The sequence below is a fragment of the Microcaecilia unicolor genome, chromosome 7, assembly GCF_901765095.1.
Source record: "Microcaecilia unicolor chromosome 7, aMicUni1.1, whole genome shotgun sequence".
In the NCBI taxonomy this organism is placed as follows: Eukaryota; Metazoa; Chordata; class Amphibia; order Gymnophiona; family Siphonopidae; genus Microcaecilia; species Microcaecilia unicolor.
Genome location: NC_044037.1, coordinates 310,450,212 through 310,472,228, shown reverse-complemented (window position 1 = coordinate 310,472,228; position 22,017 = coordinate 310,450,212). Strand labels below are relative to the sequence as shown.

The window sequence follows — 22,017 nt, the reverse complement described above, 5'->3', positions numbered from 1 at the left end:
AGGTTGGGATCTTCTCTTTCTTTCTGCTCCTCCTCTCTTCTGGTATCTCAGGGAGATTTATATGTGTTCCTGGATAGCTCCCCTCTGCCTCCTCTGGGCTGGTCTACTTCCTTAATACTGCAGCTAGGGGATTCCCTCTCGCCTTCCTCCTTCCCTTCAATACTCCCTGTGGATAGGGACTTCTCTTGAGCTCCAGCACCACCTGTGGCCAACCATCAGCCATCCCACAGGGACAGGACAATAAAAATGAGACCTCTGTATAAGAGCTATCCATCATGGGACACTGCCCCTGTCACAATATATACAGAACAGTGAGAACATGCAGACTCCGAAATTATGTGCTTATTTGAGGTCTCAGTACCCAGTCAAATTACTCTCAAATTTCCTGCATGTCCCCTTCACAGCCATACACATGTAAGCCACAGCTGTTGTAAAATTCTTACTTGTATATCTATGTTTTTTCACATGGGTAAATCAGATTTTTCACACTTTAAAATGGCATCCAAATCTTCAAATGTAACCTCCATATATCTACTTGCCAAAACACTACCATGTTTTTTCACTATCATGATACCCAAGATCCTGTAACTACTACTAAATGTATACTTTCTTATACAACTCTTATATATTTCTTAAATACTTCTTATGTTTGTTTGTTAATATACTATCATGTTTTATCACTATCATGCTACCCCAAATCCTTCAGTTATCACTAAATGTATACTTTTTCATGTATTTCTGTTACTCATGATGTATTGTAAGCCACATTGAGCCTGCAAAGAGGTGGGAAAACATGGGATACAAATGCAACAAATAAATAAATATAAGCATTAGCAAAATCTCGATCAGCAATCACGTTTTCCATATCTAGATTATTGTTAACTTTCTGATAAAAACAGAAGGGACAGTGATAAGATAATACAGCAGCTGATTCTTGTTGATCATTTCCCTCTGGATTCACATTGATAACTACCATTACAATAATGAATTAATCTGGGGTTGTGTTTGTATGTTTAGAGTATAGCCTTGATGCAAGTCTTCTGCAGTCTGGAGGGACCATCTTTTCCTGAAATGTATCATTTCACTCATTTCCTGCAGTATCTTTAGATGAATTTCATCCAGTCCTGTCCATTTCTCTCTTGTCCTGCTTTTAGGCTGCAAGTGGTTTTTTTGGGTAGTCTTTGGTAGTGTACATCCCAACATCTGCATACAGGATTTGCATGTTCAAATTTTAATTTGATTGTGATGTTTTGTGTAGTAGGTCTCTCATTTTGTTATGAATGTCAGTTTTTCAAACTGTCTAACACTATGGACAGAGAAACTCTGTTGATAAGTAAATAAACATCTAAGAAATTGCTCTTTCTAAACAGCTCTGCCAGTGGCACATTCAGAATTTTGGACTGTTTGAGGGCAGAAGATACTGAATACAAACTTAGATCGACTCTTGATCGCTAAACCTTCTGTTGTTTCCTCTGCAGGCCAGACGCATAATTGGTGATTTTGGAATTCCAATCTCAATCCTTGTGATGGTCCTTGTTGACTATGCAATCAAAGACACTTATACACAGGTAAAAGTTTACACATGCACACACACGCACAAGCATGCACACAAGGTTGTGAATCTGGGAAGCCAGGGTTCAAATCTTGCTTCTCTCACTGATGCTCTTGGTGACCTGGACCAAGTCACTTTACCCTCTAATGCAGCAGGTACATCTAGACTGCAGATGTATTCGCCATGAGCTTGGCTTTGGAAAACGTAAAAAATAAACCATATCCAGGGCCAGATGCACTAAACAATCGTTAGAGCCCTTTCCTTACCGATTCCCTTAGCGAATTGGTAAAGAACGGGCATGCATTAAGGAAAGGGAATGCAAATGAGCTGCTCATTGTAGCTCACTTGCATTCTCTATTCCATCGTTAAACAGTCGGTCAATCTTGTTGTGATTGGCTCAGGGACTTCCAGGTCTCTCAGCTGAGTGAAGCACTGCCAAAAAAGACGTTTTTATTATTGCAGGGGAGAATGATGGCCAAAATGGGCGGTTTTTTTTAGATGGGCGTCCTCAACTGCACTGTCCTCTGGATCGAGCCGCATTGGAGGGGGTGAGCAGTGCGGCGTCTTGGGGGGGGGGGAATGATGACCAAAATGGACATTTTTTTTGAATGGGCATCCTCAACTACACTGTCGAGCCACATTGGAGGGGGTGAGTGGCACGGCGTCTTGGGGGGGGATGACCACCAAAATAGACGTCTTTTTTTAAAGCAGAGCGCTATTTTTTTTTGTTACTTTTGTAGCAGTTTTTCAATCCTGCGCAGCCCGAGAGGTACAGACCTCTCGTTAGATTTTCCAGCGTTAAGGCAATCAGAAAAGGTTAGTGCATCTCATTACAATAGGGTTTCTACACAATTTGCTCATCTGCATTCCGTTTTCATTAGCTGCTACTGTTGTCGGAAAAAAGTCTTTAGTGCATGCCAGGGTTTACTACTTGCTCGTTAATGGCTCGTTAAGTTTAGTGCATCTGGCCCCCAATCTACACACACATACCTGCACCCAGATAAATCCCAGGGTTCTCGTAACACAGTGCATGACTCCTTCTCTTCAGTAATATACAAGACGATATACAGGCCTGAGTGGAGGAGTAGCCTAGTGGTTAGTGCAGTGGACTTTGATCCTGGGGAACTGAGTTTGATTCCCACTGCAGCTCCTTGTGACTCTGGGCAAGTCACTTAACCCTCCATTGCCCCTGGTACAAAATAAGTACCTGAATATATGTAAACCGCTTTGAATGCAGTTGCAAAAAAACTCAGAAAGGCGGTATATCAAGTCCCATTTCCCCCCTAAGAAAGCAAATAGAATGTTAGGTATTATTAAGAAAGGAATGGAAAACAAAAATGAGGATGTTATAATGCTATAGCATGGAGAGAGTAGTGGATGCTTGGAATGCCCTCCCACGGGAGGTGGTGGAAATGAAAACGGTAACAGAATTCAAACACGCGTGGGATAAACATAAAGGAATCCTATTCAGAAGGAATGGATCCTAAGGAGCTTAGCCGAGATTGGGTGGCAGAGCCAGCCGGTTGTGGGAGGCAAGGATAGTGCTGGGCAGACTTATACGGTCTGTGCCAGAGCCAGTGGTGGGAGGCGGGGCTGGTGGTTGGGAGGCGGGGATAGTGCTGGAAAGACTTATACGGTCTGTGCCCTGAAGAGGACAGGTACAAATCAAAGTAGGGTATACACAAAAAGTAGCACATATGAGTTTGTCTTGTTGGGCAGACTGGATGGACCATGCAGGTCTTTTTCTGCCGTCATTTACTATGTTACTATGTTATGGTGCTATAGCACCTTGAATATTGTGTTCAATTCTGGTCGCTGCATCTCAAAAAAGATATAGTGGAATTAGAAAAGGTGCAGAGAAGGGCGACAAAATGATAAAGGGGATGGGACAACTTCTCTATGAGGAAAGGCTGAAGCAGCTAGGGCTCTTCAGCTTGGAGAAAAGGCAGCTGAGGGGAGATATGATAGAGGTCTATAAAATGAGTGGAGTTGAACAGGTAGATGTGAAGTGTCTGTTTACGCTTTCCAAAAATACTAGGACTAGGGGGCATGTGATGAAGCTACAAAGTAGTACATTTAAAACGAATGGGAGACTTTTTCTTCACTCAACGTGTAATTAAACTCTGGAATTCACTGCCAGAGAATGTGGCAAAGGCGGTTAGCTTAGCAGAGTTTAAAAAAGGTTTGGACGGCTTCCTAAAGGAAAAGTCCATAGTCTGTTATTGAATGGACTTGGGGAAAGTCTACTATTTCTGGGATAAGCAGTATAAAATGTTTTGTACTTTTTTGGGGATCTTGCTGGGTATCTGTGACCTGGATTGGCCACTGTTGGAAACAGGATGCTGGGCTTGATGGACCTTTGGTCTTTCCCAGTATGGCAATACTTATGTACTTATGCCTGTCGTTTGGTCTCCCTTCCACCTTTTTTAATACTTGGAATACATCTTCCAAGGTGGCAATTTTAAACAACGTCCATGCCTGTTTAAAATCTTAACTTTGTGCCTCCTTCTTGATTTTTTTTTAACCATTTTTCTCAATTTATCACAATTGCCCTTTTCAAAGTGAAATGCTGCCACTATAGATTCCCTTAGAGTCTTCACTGCACCTCAAATTTGATAATGTTATGATCACTGTTGCTCAGCAGACCCAATACCAACAAGTCCAGCATTCCTCTAAGGACTAGATCTAAAATAGCTCCCCTTCTTGTCGGTTCCTGAACCAGCTGCTCCATGAAGTAGTCATTTATTTTGTCTAGGAATTTTACTTCACCAGCATTTACAGACATGACATCTATCCAGTAATCATGCTTCCAGGCAAAGATAAGTGATACAGTTTATTTTGCTGCATTGATTTTATAAATTTTCATTAATTGAGACCATTTTTTAAAGTTTTTTTTTTAGTTTGATGAACGTTTTTTTTCATGTTGTTTGTATTTTGAACTGGTGCAGTTTGTGCCTTTTGTGGAGTTTTTTTTGTCTCCTTTTGTTTAGGAGTCTTTTTCACCACTATTTTTCGCAGAATTTCAAATTTATAGCCCAACAAGGCAGTGTAATTGATTTATACCCAATGATTGAGATTGGTCTCTAGCTGTACTGTTCTAAGCAAAGTATACTTGTTCTAGGCAGAGTGTAGTGTAGCTTAAACAGCCAGCATAAACCATCCCCCAAGCAGAAGCTTCACCAGTACAGTCTCAATTCTTAAGCAGATCTTTATTGTAGTACTCAAAAATAAACAAAAAAAAAATATGCTTGTAAAAGAATTGTTGCCTTCTGCACATAGTCTGTATCTAGTCACCTCAGAGGCAAGGAGATGACCAGAACCTCAGCCCAGCTGAGAGGAAAAGCTGTAACACTCAAGGAAAATAAGGGGGAGAACTCAGAGAAAATAAATGGGAAATGACTTAGGTAAGTCTTTGGGAGATGACTTGGGACGATGACTATGGGATATGGTGAAACATCTTGATGGAATTACAGTAAATTAAGGAGGGATCAGTCCCTAGAATATCTGCTAATCACAAAGGCATGCTAGGAAGACTGGGCTTTCTCATATAGTCCACAGAGGCAGAGAGGAAGGGCTGGCCTAGCTCGGAGCTAGAGTTAACAGCCAATAGGTAAAACTCACAAGTAGTCAATGACAGAAACTGCAAACTATAGGAAAAGCAGTCCTAATGCACAGTTCTATCTATTATACAAACAATGCAATTAAATACAACTAATACTAAATATACACAATAATATACCCTGCTTCCATGAATATGGGGGCGGGGCATAACAGAAGCACATATGAGTCTTGTTCTACTGGTATATCAAACATTAAAGCTTTGATTAAACAAATCAGAAATGTCCTTTATAGCAAATAGCTCTTTAGCTACTGCGTTCCATATATAAAGTGCATAGATTGGAAATGATCTGGTTTGAGTTGATTGATTCCTGCCTATGCTTAAAGAAGGAATTGCATAGCACTGTCACTGCAGTTGACATCCCTGGCAGATAATTAATAAATTGCCCTGTGAGATGAAAACGGTAACGGAATTCAAACATGCGTGGGATAAACATAAAGGAATCCTGTTCAGAAGGAATGGATCCTCAGGAGCTTAACCGAGATTGGATAGCAGAGCCGGTAGTGGGAGGTGGGGCTGGAGGTTGGGAGGCGGGGATAATGCGGGGCAGACTTATACAGTCTGTGCCAGAGCCAGTGGTGGGAGGCGGGACTGGAGGTTGGGAGGCGGGGATAGTGCTGGGCAGACTTATACGGTCTGTGCCAGAGCCGGTGGTTGGGAGGCGGGGCTGGTGGTTGGGAGGTGGGGCAGACTTATATGGTCTGTGCCCTGAAGAGCACAGGTACAAATCAAAGTAGGGTATACACAAAAAGTAGCACACAAGTTGCTTTGTTGGGCAGACTGGATGGACCGTGCAGGTCTTTTTCTGCCGTCATCTACTATGTTACTATGTAGAAGTATACATTTCTTCCTGGTACATATCATTGAACTGTCCTCTGAAATAACCAGGTTTTGAGCCTGAAGAATTTGAAATCAACATCTTGAATAAACATCACTGTTTCTCTGTTTCTGGCCTGGCTGCTATATCATGAACCACTTAGAGTTTTTCTAATAAACTTACAAGTTGGCCCCCAACCTGTAACAGTGACTGAAGTAAGACCCTCAGAGCTGTCTCTTCCAGATAGGGGCGGAGTGATCAAATCAGCTGCAGTTTTCCATATCCCTTCCCACCCGCCCTCCTCCTTCTTCAGGTCCCCAAAACTGATGTGAATAGTTTTCTTTATATTGAACATTAATCCACTGTTCGCCAACCAGTCATTCACTTTCTGAAACACTGATTTCATTGCATACTTCTACTGAGAAGGATTCCATTTTGGATTTAACTCATTCAAGTACTGGAGGTATTTTCCTGTCCCTGGAGTGTTCACAATCTAAATTTGCACCAGAGGGTTAAGTGACTTCCCAAGCTCAGAAGGAGTAGAAGTGGGATTTGAACCCTGGCTTCCTTGCTTCTCAGCCCCCTGCTTTAATCTTTAAGCTACTTTTAATGTTATATATTTTCTTGGTTGATTCTTTTTGCTGGAAGTGGATGAATTTGGTGCAACTCCTGATCTGCTGTTTCTCATGCTCAGAAACTGAATGTGTCATCGGGACTCTCTGTCACTGCCCCACAGAAGCATGGCTGGTTCATCCACCCTCTGGGCAGCAGGAAGACCTTCCCTATATGGATGATGTTTGCCTCGGCTGTCCCAGCCCTTCTGGTTTCTATTCTGATCTTCATGGAGACACAGATTACCACGTAAGTGAATGTGGATATGGAGCCGTGGAGGGGCATAATCGAACGCGAACGCCCATCTCCATGGGCGTCTATGTCCGAGAACGGGTACGTGAAGGGGTGGGACAGACCGTATTTTCGACAAAAAAATGGGCATCCATCTTCCGCTTCGAAAATACGGTTTGTACGGACCAAAATGTCATGGATTTAGTCGTTTCCGAGCTGGGCGTTTGTTTCTTTTTAGCGATAATGTGTTTTGGAGGCCTCCCATTTACCACCACAAGTGTTACAGGTAGGGGGGAATGGGCCTGGGTCCGCCTGCCTGAAGTGCACTGCGGTACCCACTAAAAGTGCTCCAGGGATCTGCATACATGCAGGCCTCTAGGACTTGTTGCTGCTGTATAATCTTGGCACACCAGTTGACACCTGAAGACTAATGTCTCCGAAAACGTCCTTTATTGGAATAAGCACGTTTACTCACAGTTAACTGCAGATCAGAGGTTGTGCCCCACTGGCAAAGAGTCTCCCTGGTACTGAGATTAGCAGTAGGTCAGAGCTGGCAGAATGGTGTACAATGCCCTCTTTCAGCCACATTCAAAGTACGAACTAAGTTCTGTAACGTGGCTAACACATGAAAGGGATAAAAAACTGTCTTACAAAAATGGCCAGTACCTCATGGACTACCGGAAACAAAACAGGGCACAAAGCAGAGGGAAAAGCACCATGGGAGTAGAGCCTACCAACTACCAGCATCGTGAGCATGTAACACAAGCTAGTGGAATCACGGAGCCCAATACCCTACACCCACCACAATGCATTGCTGATGTGACTCTGCAGTGCCCTTAACAGAAAAGGTGTCACACTCACCCGAGACCCACATGAGAACCAGGGAAAGGCTGTCACAGGATAGAACACATTCTGCTGTCATGGAGGTGGGTACAGCATTTGAGGCTGGCATACAGGCTGGGAAAAAAAGTTTGTAAAGTGGGTTTTTGTTGGTGGGAGGGGGTTAGTGACCACTGGGGGAGTCAGGGGAGGTCATCCCCGATTCCCTCCGGTGGTCATCTGGTCAGTTGGGGCACTTTTTTTGGACTTGAACTAGAAAAAATAGGGTCCAAATAAAGCGGACCAAATTCTCGTTAAAAACGCCCTTCTTGTTTCGATTATCAGCTAAAGACGCCCATCTCTCCTCCACCGATAACCATGCCCCAGTCCTGCCTTCGCCATGCCTCCGACACGCCCCCATCAACTTTGTTCGTTCCTGTGACGGAGTGCAGTTGAAGACGACCAAAATCGGCTTTCGATTATACCGATTTGTTCGCCCACGAGAGAAAGACACCCATCTCCCGATTTGGGTCGAAATATGGGCGTCTTTCTCTTTCGAAAATAAACTGGATAGTATACTATTTACCTTGTCAATACAATACGTAATAGAACATTTTAATTGACAGTGAAGGGTATAAGCAAAGATGGAACATATAGATAGGTAAGAGAGTAGGAGGAGTTAGAAAATAAGGTCAGGGAGATGATTAAATGTTATCTCAGCTAGGGTAGGAGTGGATAAACATGTCCTGCTGCAGTATGTGCAACCCATGTATGTCAGTGAGACTAAGAAGCTAGTTACTTCTTCCATTAAAGGCCTGGTTGAAGAGCCAAGCTTTCCCCTACTTCCTGAAGTAGAGATAGATAAATAGGACCTGTGCTATAATAGCACAAGTTAATGGTAAAATAACCTGAGTAATCTGAAGTATCTTGTGCTCCTGAAAATAGAATTCAACAAAAGTTTCAATACTTTAAGCACAATTTAATGATTTAGAAAGTTGGAGAAAAATCTTCGTTATTTGATATTACCTTGAGAATCAGCTGTAATGTTGTCAGGGTTAGCCTGCAAATAGGTGGGAAAATGTGGGATATAAATGCAGCTAAATAAATAAATAAATTATAAGGAACAAAAAACATTATTTCATCACATTATTGTGAAATTTTGAACATCTAGATGTTATTGATGGTCTTAATTGTGTTAAATGTACATTTTTAATAAATTTACATTATACCATCTAAAGGAGCATTAAAGAAATAAAACCAGTATGTTCCATCTTTAATTCTCTCTTAAATTATGTATTTTAAAAAATATTTATTTGTGGAAACCATTTTTCTGGGTACAATGTTTGGAGAGGATCCACAGAACTTCTAGTTGGTCATTGCCATTCATAGCAGGGAAGTTCCTAGCACAGAGAAATGCGAAAGCAAGCTTTGCTTCTCCAGGCCCTTGTCATGTTTGATCTACTCCGTCTTTCATTGCCAAATTAATTCCTGAGTGTTTGTCTCCTCTCTGCCTAGGCTGATTGTGAGTAAGAAAGAGAGGAAACTGGTCAAAGGATCTGGATTTCATCTGGATCTTCTTCTGATTGGCACTCTTGGTGGTATCTGTGCCCTCTTTGGGCTGCCCTGGTTAACAGCTACTACTGTCCGTTCAGTCACACATGTCAATGCGTTGACTGTCATGAACACGTCAATCGCACCGGGAGAGAAGCCAAAGATTGAGGAGGTGAAAGAGCAAAGAGTCACTGGGGTTTTCATTTCAGCTCTTGTGGGTAAGACATTGTTCCTAGATTTTGGGTGCAAGACTCTTTGCTTTCTGTCTTCAGTCAAAGAATGCCCAGTACTGGAAAACAGAAGTGGCAGATGTGAAACCAGTCAGTTGCTCACCTATTTCCCTCTGTAACCAGTGAAGACTATTGCTTACATCACATGAGACTGATGGTTGGGTGGATGATTGGCTCATTTAGTGTATTGCATTTACTGATAGGTTTGTCGATCGTGATGGGGAGCGTACTGCGTCGGATTCCTCTTGCTGTCCTCTTTGGCATTTTCCTGTACATGGGCATAACGTCACTCAGTGGAATCCAGATCTGTGAACGGATCCTTTTGATCTTCATGCCTTCCAAACACCATCCGGACCATATCTATGTGCTGAAGGTAAGTGAACGTACAATAATTGGGAAGCAGAGTGAGAAGGAGCTGCTGAAATATGAGAGTTCACATACAATCCAAGTTGTGCCCCATAATAACAACCAAATTAAAATTTGTTGAGCTATTAGCTACCTAGTGCTTTTCTCATGATCTTACGTAACCCTGCACTGGGTGAGAACTTTATACAAATGGATTCCCTCCTCTGTGAATGGATTTCTAAGAAGAGCCGACCCTGAAATGAGTATTAACTAGGGCACCCAACCCTTTCACCTAAGAACCACTGAATTCACGGAAGCCTGTTGGACCCTTTATTTAACAGCTTAAGTGAAGATTTAGGCGAAGGTCATCGCATCAGATGTATAAATATTGGGATTTCGTGGAAAGACAGCAAAATAGAAATGTATATATTCTTAAAGCAGGTACAAGAGAATAGGGTAGAAGATTGCAAATAAGAAAAAAAGGTAGAGAAGAGATTGGGACATCGGAGCAGTCCTGATTCAGTCCAGTAACAGATGATCCACAGACAAACCCTTTCAAATGGGTTGTTGGAGTCTTCAGGATGAAAATGTCTCTCAGCTTGTGGGTTCTTGGTAATAAGACTATCTAGTTAATCATACCTAACTTATATAGCAGTCGGCAAAGGGAAGTCTGTCTCTGCTAATTACTTTGGTGCCTTCGGGACTTATAAGAACCTCCTCAAAAGCACAGCAAGAGTGGCAAAGGAAGTGGAATTGAAAATTCACCACTTCTGACTGTAATGTCCCTGGGCTCTCGGCTACCTGAAGATTGTGTGACTAGGCTTCTAGCCAGCGAGTGGGGACGGGGAGTGGAGGGGGGGGGGGGGGGGGGAGGGTCCAGCTTAAGGTAATCTCCTGTTTCTTATTAGCAGTGTGCTGACAACCTTTCCAGACAAAGCACTTCTGGAAACTGGGCCATTTTACTCCCTGCATCCAACTCTCTCTCCCTCCAAACCTTTCCCAAGTCTCTTTGTTGTCCAATTGGCTCTTGTAAGGTGGAAAGGGGCAGAGACGGTGGCTGGTTGTTAAATATTCTGGGACCACACTTCAACAGTGCCCCGCTTGACCTCTTTTGATAAGCAAAATGCACAAAAAATTTGTGAAAGGGCATGATAGATTAGAATGGTTATTTTACAATCTGTGATAGACATGTAAATGGAGAGTCTAGGCCTAGGACATGGTCAGACCAGACAGGGTCCAGAACCAAAAGTAGAACAGGAATTAAGCATGGGACAGGTACCACAGGCAGAGCAGGAACCAACTGTGTAGCAGAAATCAGTTGTGGGCCAGGAAGCACAGACAGAGCAGGAAAGAACTGTGGAACAGAAATCAGGCATCAGATAGGAAGCAGAGATGGAACTGGAGCCAGCTGTGGATTCAGTAGAAAATAAGTTGCACTGAAGCTGCACAAAGAGCTGGGATAGCAGTAGATGCAGGTTCCGTTCCTCGACATGCCCCCATGAACTTTGGCCGTTCCCGCGACGGAAAGCAGTTGGGGACGCCCAAAATCAGATTTTGATTATGCCGATTTGGCGACCCTGTGAGAAGGATGCCCATCTTCCGATTTGAGTCGAAAGATGGGCGTCCTTCTCTTTCAAAAATGAGCCTGTTAGTGAGGCAAGTAGAGGTCATGATTGTATTGTGCAAAACATAATTATAAATACTCTGGCCGATGTTCAAAATTATTTAACTGGTTATGAAAAGCTCCTGGCTGGTTAACTAGTGTTTTAGCGCTTAACCGTGGGTTAACTGTTATCTCCATTGAATGAATATTTGTGGTTAGGCGCTAAAACGTTAACCAGTTATATTGCACAACATAGTCGGTTAGGCGCAGATATTCACCGGTTTAAAATTGCAGACCTATCTTTAACCACTAAACACTTAACCAGTTAAGATAAATTTGCATACAATGGAGGTAATGCATGTAAATTTCTTATGCATATTTATTATGGGTATCCTGAAAACCTGACTGGATGGATGTGTCCCAAGGACTGAGTAGAGAAGCACTAATATACACAAATGGCAATCTCTAATAACTTATCAAAACTGTATATGAAAATGAAACAATAAACTGTAAGACAGAAAAGACAGCACAGCATAATTCAATCTCAAAAATAAAATTGACAACAGAAGAATAAATGAGTTACACATTAAGGGTCAGATTCTAAAAATGGCTCAAATTTTAACTTAACTACTAAAAATGAGCACTTAGACCAAATAGGCGATTTAACCGGCCAGGAGCCTTTTCTGTCTGGTTAAATCATTTTGAATATCGATCCTGTATGTTTTAGTTGTGTTTGAGACTCCAGCAACTTGGAACATGAGGACAGTGCTGAGCAGACTCTTATGATCCATGTTGTAAATTTTTTTTACTATAACACTTGGAAACAGGTAATAAAGTAAGCAAATGAGTGAGTATATCAGGAGGGAAAAAAGCCTCGAGAAGCACCTTTATCCCGCTAAGGAGGCGGGTAAAGGGCTAGGGCTTCTTCATCATAGGCAAAACCCTCCTGGTGTTCTTAGCCTGCCTTCTTATCAAAACATCAACTTGAAAAGCTTAAATTCAGGAAATATACTTGCTAATTTACTGAGCCTTTTCTTATGTTGACTTAACTTGAGAGATACTAATCTTCTCTGAGGCTTCTCCATTATTACGGTCATAATAACAGAGGAGCCTCAGAAGATTAGTATCTCTCAAGTTAAGTCAACATAAGAAAAGGCTCAGTAAATTAGCAAGTATATTTCCTGAATTTAAGCTTTTCAAGTTGATGTTTTGATAAGAAGGCAGGCTAAGAACACCAGGAGGTTTTTGCCTATGATGAAGAAGCCCTAGCCCTTTACCCGCCTCCTTAGCGGGATAAAGGTGCTTCTCGAGGCTTTTTTTCCTCCTGATATACTCACTCATTTGCTTACTTTATTACCTGTTTCTAAGTGTTATACTAAAAGGGTTCTCTTGTATATGGAAACTTGCTCCCTTATATCAATTTAGTTTATCTCCATGTTGTAAAATGACATGACAGATTCGGATAGACTGGAGTGGACTTTGACAGCAACTCCAGTAGTTGGAACATAAGGACAGAGCCATGCAGACTTCTATGGTTTATGTCCCCGAAACACCAAAGAAAGACCATGATCAAGTATATAATTCACAGTTAACTTGGAGGACGTAATGGGGCAGTTCAGCAAACTGAAGAGTAGCAAATCTCCTGGACCAGATGGTATTCATCCTAGAGTACTGATAGAACTGAAAAATGAGCTTGCGGAGCTACTGTTAGTGATATGCAATTTATCCTTAAAATCGAGCGTGGTACCAAAAGATTGGAGGGTGGCCAATGTAACGCCGATTTTTTAAAAAGGTTCCAGGGGAGATCCGGGAAATTATAGACCGGTGAGGTTGACGTCGGTGCTGGGGAAAATGGTAGAGGCTATTATTAAAAACAAAATTACAGAGCACATCCAAGGACATGGATTACTGAGACCAAGTCAGCACGGCTTTTGTGGGGAAATCTTGCCTGACCAATTTACTTAAATTCTTTGAAGGAGTAAACAAACATGTGGACAAAGGGAAGCCAGTTGACTTTGTGTATCTGGATTTTCAAAAGGCGTTTGGCAAGGTACCTCATGAAAGGCTACAGAGGAAATTGGAGGGTTATGGGATAGGAGGAAATGTCCTATTGTGGATTAAAAACTTGTTGAAGGATAGGAAACAGAGAGTGGGGTTAAATGGGCAGTATTCACAATGGAGAAGGGTAGTTAGTGGGGTTCCTCAGGGTTTATTGCTAGGACCGCTGCTTTATAATATATTTATAAATGATTTAGAGATGGAAGTAACCAGCGAGGTAATTACATTTGCTGATGACACAAAGTTATTCAAAGTCGTTAACTCGCTAGAGGATTGTGAAAAATTACAGAAGGACCTTACGAGACTGGGAGACTGGGCGGCTAAATGGCAGATGATGTTTAATGTGAGCAAGTGCAAGGTGATGCATGTGGGAAAAAAGAACCCGAATTGTAGCTACGTCATACAAGGTTCCACGTTAGGAGTTACGGAACAAGAAAGGGATCTGGGTGTCGTCGTTTATAATACACGGAAACCTTCTGCTCAGTGTGCTGCTGCGGCTAGGAAAGCAAATAGAATGCTGAGTATTATTAGGAAAGGTATAGAGAACAGGTGTGAGGATGTTATAATGCCGTTGTATCGCTCCATGGTGCGACCGCACCTTGAGTATTGTGTTCAATTCTGGTCACCGCATCTCAAGAAAGATATAGTAGAATTGGAAAAGGTGCAGCAAAGGGCGACTAAAATGATAGCGGAGATGGGACGACTTCCCTATGAAGAAAGACTAAGAAGGCTAGGGCTTTTCATCTTGGAGAAGAGACGGCTGAGGGGAGACATGATAGAGGTATATAAAATAATGAGTGGAGTGGAACAGGTGGATGTGAAGCATCTGTTCACGCTTTCCAGAAATACTAGGACTAGGGAGCATGCGATTAAACTACAGTGTAGTAAATTTAAAACAAATAGGAGAAAATTTTTCTTCACCCAACGCGTAATTAAACTCTGGAATTCATTGCTGGAGAACGTAGTGAAGGCGGTTAGCTTGGCATAGTTTAAAAGGGGGTTGAACTGATAATGAATGTGACTGTTGGGCAGATTGGATGGATCGTTCATGTCTTTATCTGCCGTCACTTACTGTGTTACTATGTATGCTGTCTGATAAATGCTCGTTCCTGTGTGTAAAACAGGTTTTAGGTGCTGAAAAAGCTTCATTGAATTATCTGCATGTGCATGAGTTCATTGATGTAGCATTTTCTTGGATTGAATCACAATTATCACACTTCTTTGTCATCTTTCAATTTTGCCACATCAGCTTTCATTTCATCGATTGTAGCACCTGAAAGTTATCAATAGAAATCAAACAAAATAAAACATGGAAAAGAAAATAAGATGATACCTTTTTTATTGGACATAACTTAATACATTTCTTGATTAGCTTTCGAAGGTTTCCCTTCTTCATCAGATCGGAAATAAGCAAATTTGACGAAGAAGGGCAACCTTCGAAAGCTAATCAAGAAATGTATTAAGTTATGTCCAATAAAAAAGGTATCATCTTATTTTCTTTTCCATGTTTTATTTTGTTTGATTTCTATTGATAACCTTAAGAATGGACTAACACGGCTACCACACTCCTCTACTTTAGCACCTGAAAGTAACTCGTATTACATAGTAACATAGTAGATGACGGCAGAAAAAGATCTGCATGGTCCATCCAGTCTGCCCAACAAGATAACTCATATATGCTACTTTTTGTGTATACCCTACTTTGATTTGTACCTGTGCTCTTCAGGGCACAGACCGTATAAGTCTGCCCAGCACTAGCCCCGCCTCCCAACCACCAGCCCCACCTCCCAACCCCGGCTCTGGCACAGGCACAGACCATATAAGTCTGCCCAGCACTATCCCTGCCTCCCAACCACCAGCCCTGCCTCCCACCACTGGTATTGAGGTACCATTTCTCTGCTCTTCCCTGTCAAGTTTACTCTGTTGCAGATGATCACCTAAATCGTATTCTAGTCCTTCCACAATTATCACTTAGAGACATTAAATAAGTATTTTTTCTTCAGGTGAAGACATGGAAAATGAACCTGTTCACCTGTATCCAGTTGGCCTGTATCGTGATCCTCTGGGTGGTGAAATCCACGGTGGCTTCATTGGCTTTTCCCTTTCTTCTGATTATGACTGTCCCCCTCAGGCGATTTCTACTACCACACTTGTTCCAGGAGAGGGAACTAAAAGCAGTAAGTAATGTTTTTCATACATAGAAGAGCACAGCTGCAAGTTTATGTGATAAATGCTGAAAATCACAAAATCCCTCTGCATTTGAAAAGAACATAAGAACATCCATACTGGGTCAGACCAATGGCCCATCCAGCCCAGTATCCTGCTTCCAGCAGTTGCCAATCCAGATCACAAGTACCTGGCAGGAACCCAATTAATAGAACCATTCCATGCTACCAATCCCAGAGCAAGCAGTGGCTTCCCCCATGTCTATCTCAATAGCAGGCTGTGGATTTTTCCTCCAGGAACTTGTCCAAACCTTTTTTAAACCCAGATACACTAACCACTGTTACTATATACTCCAGCAAAGAGTTCCAGAGCTTAACTATTCTTTGACTGAAAAAAATATTTCCTGCTACTTGTTTTAAAAGTATTTCCATGTAATTTCTTTGTGTGTCCCCTGGTCTTTGTACTTCTTGAATGACAGAAAAACTGATTCACCTCCACCTGCTCTACACCTCAGTCATATGCCCCCCTCAGCCGTCTCTTTTCCAAGTGCCCTAACCTCTTTAGCCTTTCCTCATATGGGAGCAGTTCCATCCTCTTTATCATTCTGGTCGCTCTTCTTTGAACGTTCTAATTCCGCTATATCTTTTTTGAGATACGGCAACCAGAATTGAACACAATATGCAAGGTGAGGTTGCACCATGGAATCATACAGAGGCATCATAATATACTTAGTCTTATTTTGAGTCCCTTTCCTAATAATTCTTAGCATCCTGTTTGCTTTTTTGGCTGCCGCTGCACACGAGGTAGAAGATTTCAGCTAGATCTTTTTCTTGAGTGCTGACTCCTAAGTTGGACCCTAGCATCAGATGACTATGATTCAGATTATTCTTCCCAATATACATCACTTTGCATTTGTCTACATTAAATTTCATCTGCCATTTGGATGCCCTGTCTTCCAGTTCCTTAAGGTCTTCCTGCAATTCTTCAGAATCCGCATGCGTTTTGACAACTTTGAATAGTTTCATATCATCTGTAAATTTAATCACCTCACTCATCTTTCCAATTTCCAGATCATTTATAAATGTTAAGCAGCACCAGTCCCAGTACAGATCCATGCGGCACTCCACTGTTCATCCTTCTCCATTGAGAGATATGGCCATTTAATCCTACCCTCTGTTTTCTGTCCAATAACCAATTCCTAATCCATAACTGAACATTGCCTACTATCCCATGACTCTTTAAATTTTCTCAGGAGTCTCTCATGAGGAACTTTGTCAAAAGCTTTCTGAAAATCTAGATCAGTGATTTTCGACCTTTTTCATCTCATGGCACACCAGTGGCGTACCTTGGGTAGTTGACACCCGGGGCCGGTCATTTTTTAACATCCCCCCCCCCCCAAATCCAGTACTAGGCATGCCGAGAATACAAAACACTCAGGACCTATAGAGCAATTCTACCATACCATAAGCAGTCATTTCTACGAGTCACACAAGGAAAAGGAAAGCATCTTAAACACTACAGTGAGCACTAGAACATCAATTCACCTATTGTAAAACGAAACCAGACAGAATAGTACAGATCGTAGATCCTGCACAGTCAATGCCAACTGAAAGCCATGTCTTTTTCACAAACACAGATACACCCTAATCCACTATAGAATAAGTAATCATAAACTTTCTATTTAGACAAAAATTAAACTGAACCCCCAATGCCAGACTCTGCATACAATGCAACACCACAGAAACAGAAACTGTCCCCTAGTACTGTGCAAAATATAAAGACAGCAGATGTAAATTTGAAAAAAACTAACAAGTACCAATCACCACTTTACAAATTAACAAATAGAAATAAAACAAATATAGAAAGTAAAATAATACCATTTTATTGGACTAATACATTTAGCTTTCAGAGGCCAAAACCTCCGTCCTCGGGTCAGTACAGTATAGTGCTGTTACAGTATCCTATCCTGACCTGAGGAAGGGGGTTTTGTTCTCCGAAAGTTAGTCAAAATGTACTAAAATTAGTCCAATAAAAAGATTACCTTATTTACATGTTCTATTATAAACATTTAACACATCTACAATACTTTATCCTAAAGCAAAAAAAAATAAAAAAATATATTTTATTTACAGTTTGTTGTCTCTGGTTTCTGCTTTCCTCATCTTCTTTTCACCGTCTTCCTTCCATCCAGCATCTGTCTTCACTCTCTCTCTCTCTCTCTCTCTCTCTCTGCCATCCAGTGTCTGCCCTCTCTGCCGTCCCTTCCATCCACTGCCTGCCCTTTCTCTCTGCCCCTTCAATCCACCATTTGCCCTCCCTCTCCCATCCATCCAGGGTCTGCCCTCCCTCTCGCTCTCCCTTCCATCTAGGATCTGTCCCCTCTCTCTCTCTGCCCCTTTTTTCAGCCCCCAGTTCCAGCCCCCTTCTCCCCTCTGAACACCCCCACCCCAGTCCCCTTCTCCCCTCCCCTTCTCCTGTCTGAGACCCCCACCCCAGTCCCCTTCTCTCCTCTGAACACCCCCATCCCAGTCCCCTTCATCCCACCCCAGTTCCCTTCTCCCCTCCCCTGTCTGAGATCCCCACCCCAGTCCCCTTCTCCCCTCCCCTTTTCCCCTCTGAGACCCCCACCCCAGTCCCCTTCTCCCCTCCCCTTCTCCCCTGTCTGAGATCCCCACCCCAGTCCCCTTCTCCCCTCCCCTTTTCCCCTCTGAGACCCCCACCCCAGTCCCCTTCTCCCCTCTGAACACCCCCACCCCAGTCCCCTTCTCTCCTCCCATTCCCTTCTCCCCTCTGAGATCCCCACCCCAGTCCCCTTCTCCCCTCCCCTGTCTGAGATCCCCACCCCAGTCCCCTTCTCCCCTCCCCTTTTCCCCTCTGAGACCCCCACCCCAGTCCCCTTCTCCCCTCTGAACACCCCCACCCCAGTCCCCTTCTCCCCTCCCTTTCTCCCCTCTGAGATCCCCACCCCAGTCCCCTTCTCCCCTCCCCTGTCTGAGACCCCCACCCCAGTCCCCTTCTCCCCTCTGAACACCCCCACCCGAGTCCCTTTCGCCCCTCTCCTTCCCCACCTCAGTCCCGTTAAAACCGGCGAAGCAGCGTCGCAGGCAGCGCCTCGTGCCCTGCTTGTAAAAAAAAAAATCAAATCTCCTTCCTTATCCTCATCTTGATGTCGACTCGGGCCTTCCAATCAAATTGATTGGAAGTCCCGAGTCGACGTCAAGACGAGGAGGAGAAGGAGGGGAAGGAGATTTGATTTTTTTTTTTTACAAGCAGGGCACGAGGTGCTGCCTGCGACGCTGCTTCGCCGGGTTTTTAAATGTGTGGCGCCGCGGGAACGGCCACGGGAGACGGCGGGAGCGGAGCACCCCCCACCCACTGGCACCCGGGGCGGACCGCCCCCACCGCCCCCCCCCCCTTGGTACGCCACTGTGGCACACTTAAAGGCGCAAAAATTGTCCAGGCACACCAGTGGACTCTAACCTGTACCTGCCTGTCCCCGCTAAGATCCATTCCATCCCAACCCATACCTGTAACCTTCAGAAGTAGTTATTTCATTTAATTATGCTACTGAAATACTTTAGAGTACCAATATACCTGCTACTGGGAAACTGGAGCACGACAGACTGTTACAGGTTCCTACACAGACACTACATACCAGCAGAATCCTTTACCTCAGTTGCAAATGCAAACATGATTCTCACCTGATACAAAATAGGGAACCGCAAAAAACATGCAGACAAAAACTGATAGCGGACTCTACATGTCCTGTAACACCAGAAAAATAGAAAGAAATACATGTCCTCCTGTACCGTGCAAAATAATGCTGACAGATGTAAATTTTGAACACCAACATAATTCAGTCACTAAACTGAAAATAAAATCACTTTTCCTAGCTTTGTGGTCTGGTGAATTTATTATAGAATACGTTTACACAGTTGTGTGTGTAAATTCTGATTAATTTTTTTTATTACATTTGTACCCTGTGCTTGCCCACTCAAAGCAGGCTCAATGTGGCTTACATATTATATACAGGTACTTATTTGTACCTGGGGCAATTAGAGGGCTAAGTGACTTGCCCAGAGTCACAAGGAGCTGCCTGTGCCTGCAGTGGGAATTGAACCCAGTTCCGCAGGACCAAAGTCCACCACTCTAACCACTAGGCCACTCCTCCACTCCAATTAGTGTCAATATTTTCTTGTTGTGGCAATTATTGGCACTGATGGGCTTGTTAACTAGTTAAGTTGAGTGTGGAAATCCAGCTCTAGTGCAGATCTTTCTTCAATCTGGGTTTCATGGGAATGCTCTTTGTGCTTTCAAACATCCTGAAATACATTTTAGGAATAGTTAACGGACAAAAATGTTCTACAGTCTCTTTCAAAGTCCTCTTCTATTGTTTTCTTTGCACCTAGTTGGATTCGGAAGATGCTGAGCCAAACTTTGATGAAGATGGCCAGGATGAATACAATGAGCTGCGCATGCCAGTGTGAGTCTGCTTGGAGGAAGCCATGGCATCGGCCCTGATTTTTGTTCTTCCCATGTGGGGCAGGATTTACAGGAAGTGACACTGAACTGTGAAATGGTACCAAGATCCCAAGTCTGGACATGCTAATAGACGTTTTATACCTCCTAAAAGGGAACTGAGGACTATGAACAGATTTTCTTCCGTGATTTAAATCGCAAAAGACTTAAATTTCAGCAGTTCCTGGACCAGAGAATGTTAAACAAAAGTTATTTATTTATTTATTACTTAAATAAATATATATCCGCCCATTGTTTCATTTTAGAGCACTTTTATTTGTTGAAATAGGTTTATTAAGCACAGGAACTACATAACAACTTGAGTTAAAGTCATGAGTAACTGATCGACAAATGCAGAAGATACTATACCATATTAACAATACAGAAAACCCATCATACTTTTATTATTATATTTGTTAGGATTTATTTACCGCCTTCTTGAAGGAATTCACTCGAGGTGGTGTACAGTAAGAATAAATCAAACATGAACAATAGACAATTACTCTAGTAAAAATATTCAAACCATACAAAGTATGGCGTGGTGTACTAACAATGTCAACACAATATGTAATAGAACATTATAATTGATAGTGAAGAGTAAAGCAAAGATGGAACATATAGATAGGTAAGAGAGTAAGAAGAGTTAGAAAGTAAGGTAACTAATTTAAAGAAAGTTGCACATGAGGTCAGAGAGATGGTAATGACAATACAGGTGCAAGTCTAAGTCAACTCCAGTTCAATCCCATTTACTACTCCCACCTTTCTCAAACTCCTAAACAATTCCCTCCCCCTCCACCCCTCTAAAAAAAAGTCTGTTCTCGCTGATGGGATCCTGGATAGAGAACTAGAACTGTACTATGTGCCACGTGAGTTAAGGAATTACAGAATAGTTCCAAGATTTGTTAGAGTTTACTCCCTTTACTGGAGTTCAAGTCTTGGATATCAGTAATTATATCCATTGTGAAAGGAAGGGAGCCTCAACCAATGTGCAAGTGAGCAGAATATGCTTCCTGGCCATTAAGGTACAATGATTCCGGAACTCCCAACATCCCTTAGGCAATGGGAAGGCCATATCAAAACGATGAAAAAGTAGTCCTTGCACCAAACACACCACATCTGAGGAACATGGTCATAAATCAGCTTCCAAAATGCTGAGATACTAGGACATAACCACAAGATGTGACTTAATGCTGCGTTATGTTGTTTGCATTTTGAACAAGGTATGATTGGCTTGCAAGATCACCTAATAAGCCCTAAGGGTATATATATAAAGACTTCATAAGTAAATTGATGGAAGTTGATTATGATTCTTTAGCATAAATTTGGGGTATTGAATTACACTAATGACCATATTAAATGGTGTCTTGTTACAGGAAATATTCTATATATATGCATTATAAATTTATACTACATCTCCTAGACTCTACAAGTCTCGTCCATTACGAAGCGAATGTTCCTGTCCATGAGGACCCTCAGGCGCATCAAGTAGTAGCTGCCATTTACCCTCTTCAGGTCACTTATCCACTCCCTAGTCTTGAGCCATTTTGACTATTGCAATGGTATTTACACAGGTTGTAAGGAGCATACCCTTAAACTCCAGACAGCGCAGAACACAGCGGCGAGGCTGCTATTTGGCAAATCTCGTTTTGAGGCAGCAACTCCTCTTCGTGAGAAGCTCCACTGGCTCCCGATCAAAGAGCAGATTGAATTCAAAGTCTGTGCCCTTACACACAAGATTATATACGGGGACGCTCCGGCCTACATGTACAGCCTGGTCGACCTCCCACCCAGGAATGCCGTGCAGTCATCCCGCTCCTACCTCAATCTCCACTTTCCTACCTGCAGGAACTTACGATACAAGCAGCTCTTTGCATCTTCATTTTGCTACCATTGCCC

The 22,017-nt window shown here is 42.6% G+C and overlaps 1 protein-coding gene across 1 annotated transcript in view; it reads left to right on the top strand.

Annotated features, from left to right (window-relative positions):
- The window catches only part of LOC115475158 (anion exchange protein 3-like), an 85,670-nt gene extending 65,366 nt beyond the window's left edge, over positions 1 to 20,304 (top strand). The window contains exons 13-18 of the mRNA XM_030210898.1: positions 1,479 to 1,568; positions 6,683 to 6,849; positions 9,166 to 9,419; positions 9,635 to 9,804; positions 15,441 to 15,614; positions 20,013 to 20,304. Of these exons, the coding sequence (XP_030066758.1) occupies positions 1,479 to 1,568; positions 6,683 to 6,849; positions 9,166 to 9,419; positions 9,635 to 9,804; positions 15,441 to 15,614; positions 20,013 to 20,090 (933 nt within the window). The 3' untranslated portion in view covers positions 20,091 to 20,304. The remainder of the gene's footprint in view (positions 1 to 1,478; positions 1,569 to 6,682; positions 6,850 to 9,165; positions 9,420 to 9,634; positions 9,805 to 15,440; positions 15,615 to 20,012) is intronic.
- The last annotated feature ends 1,713 nt before the right edge of the window (positions 20,305 to 22,017 follow it).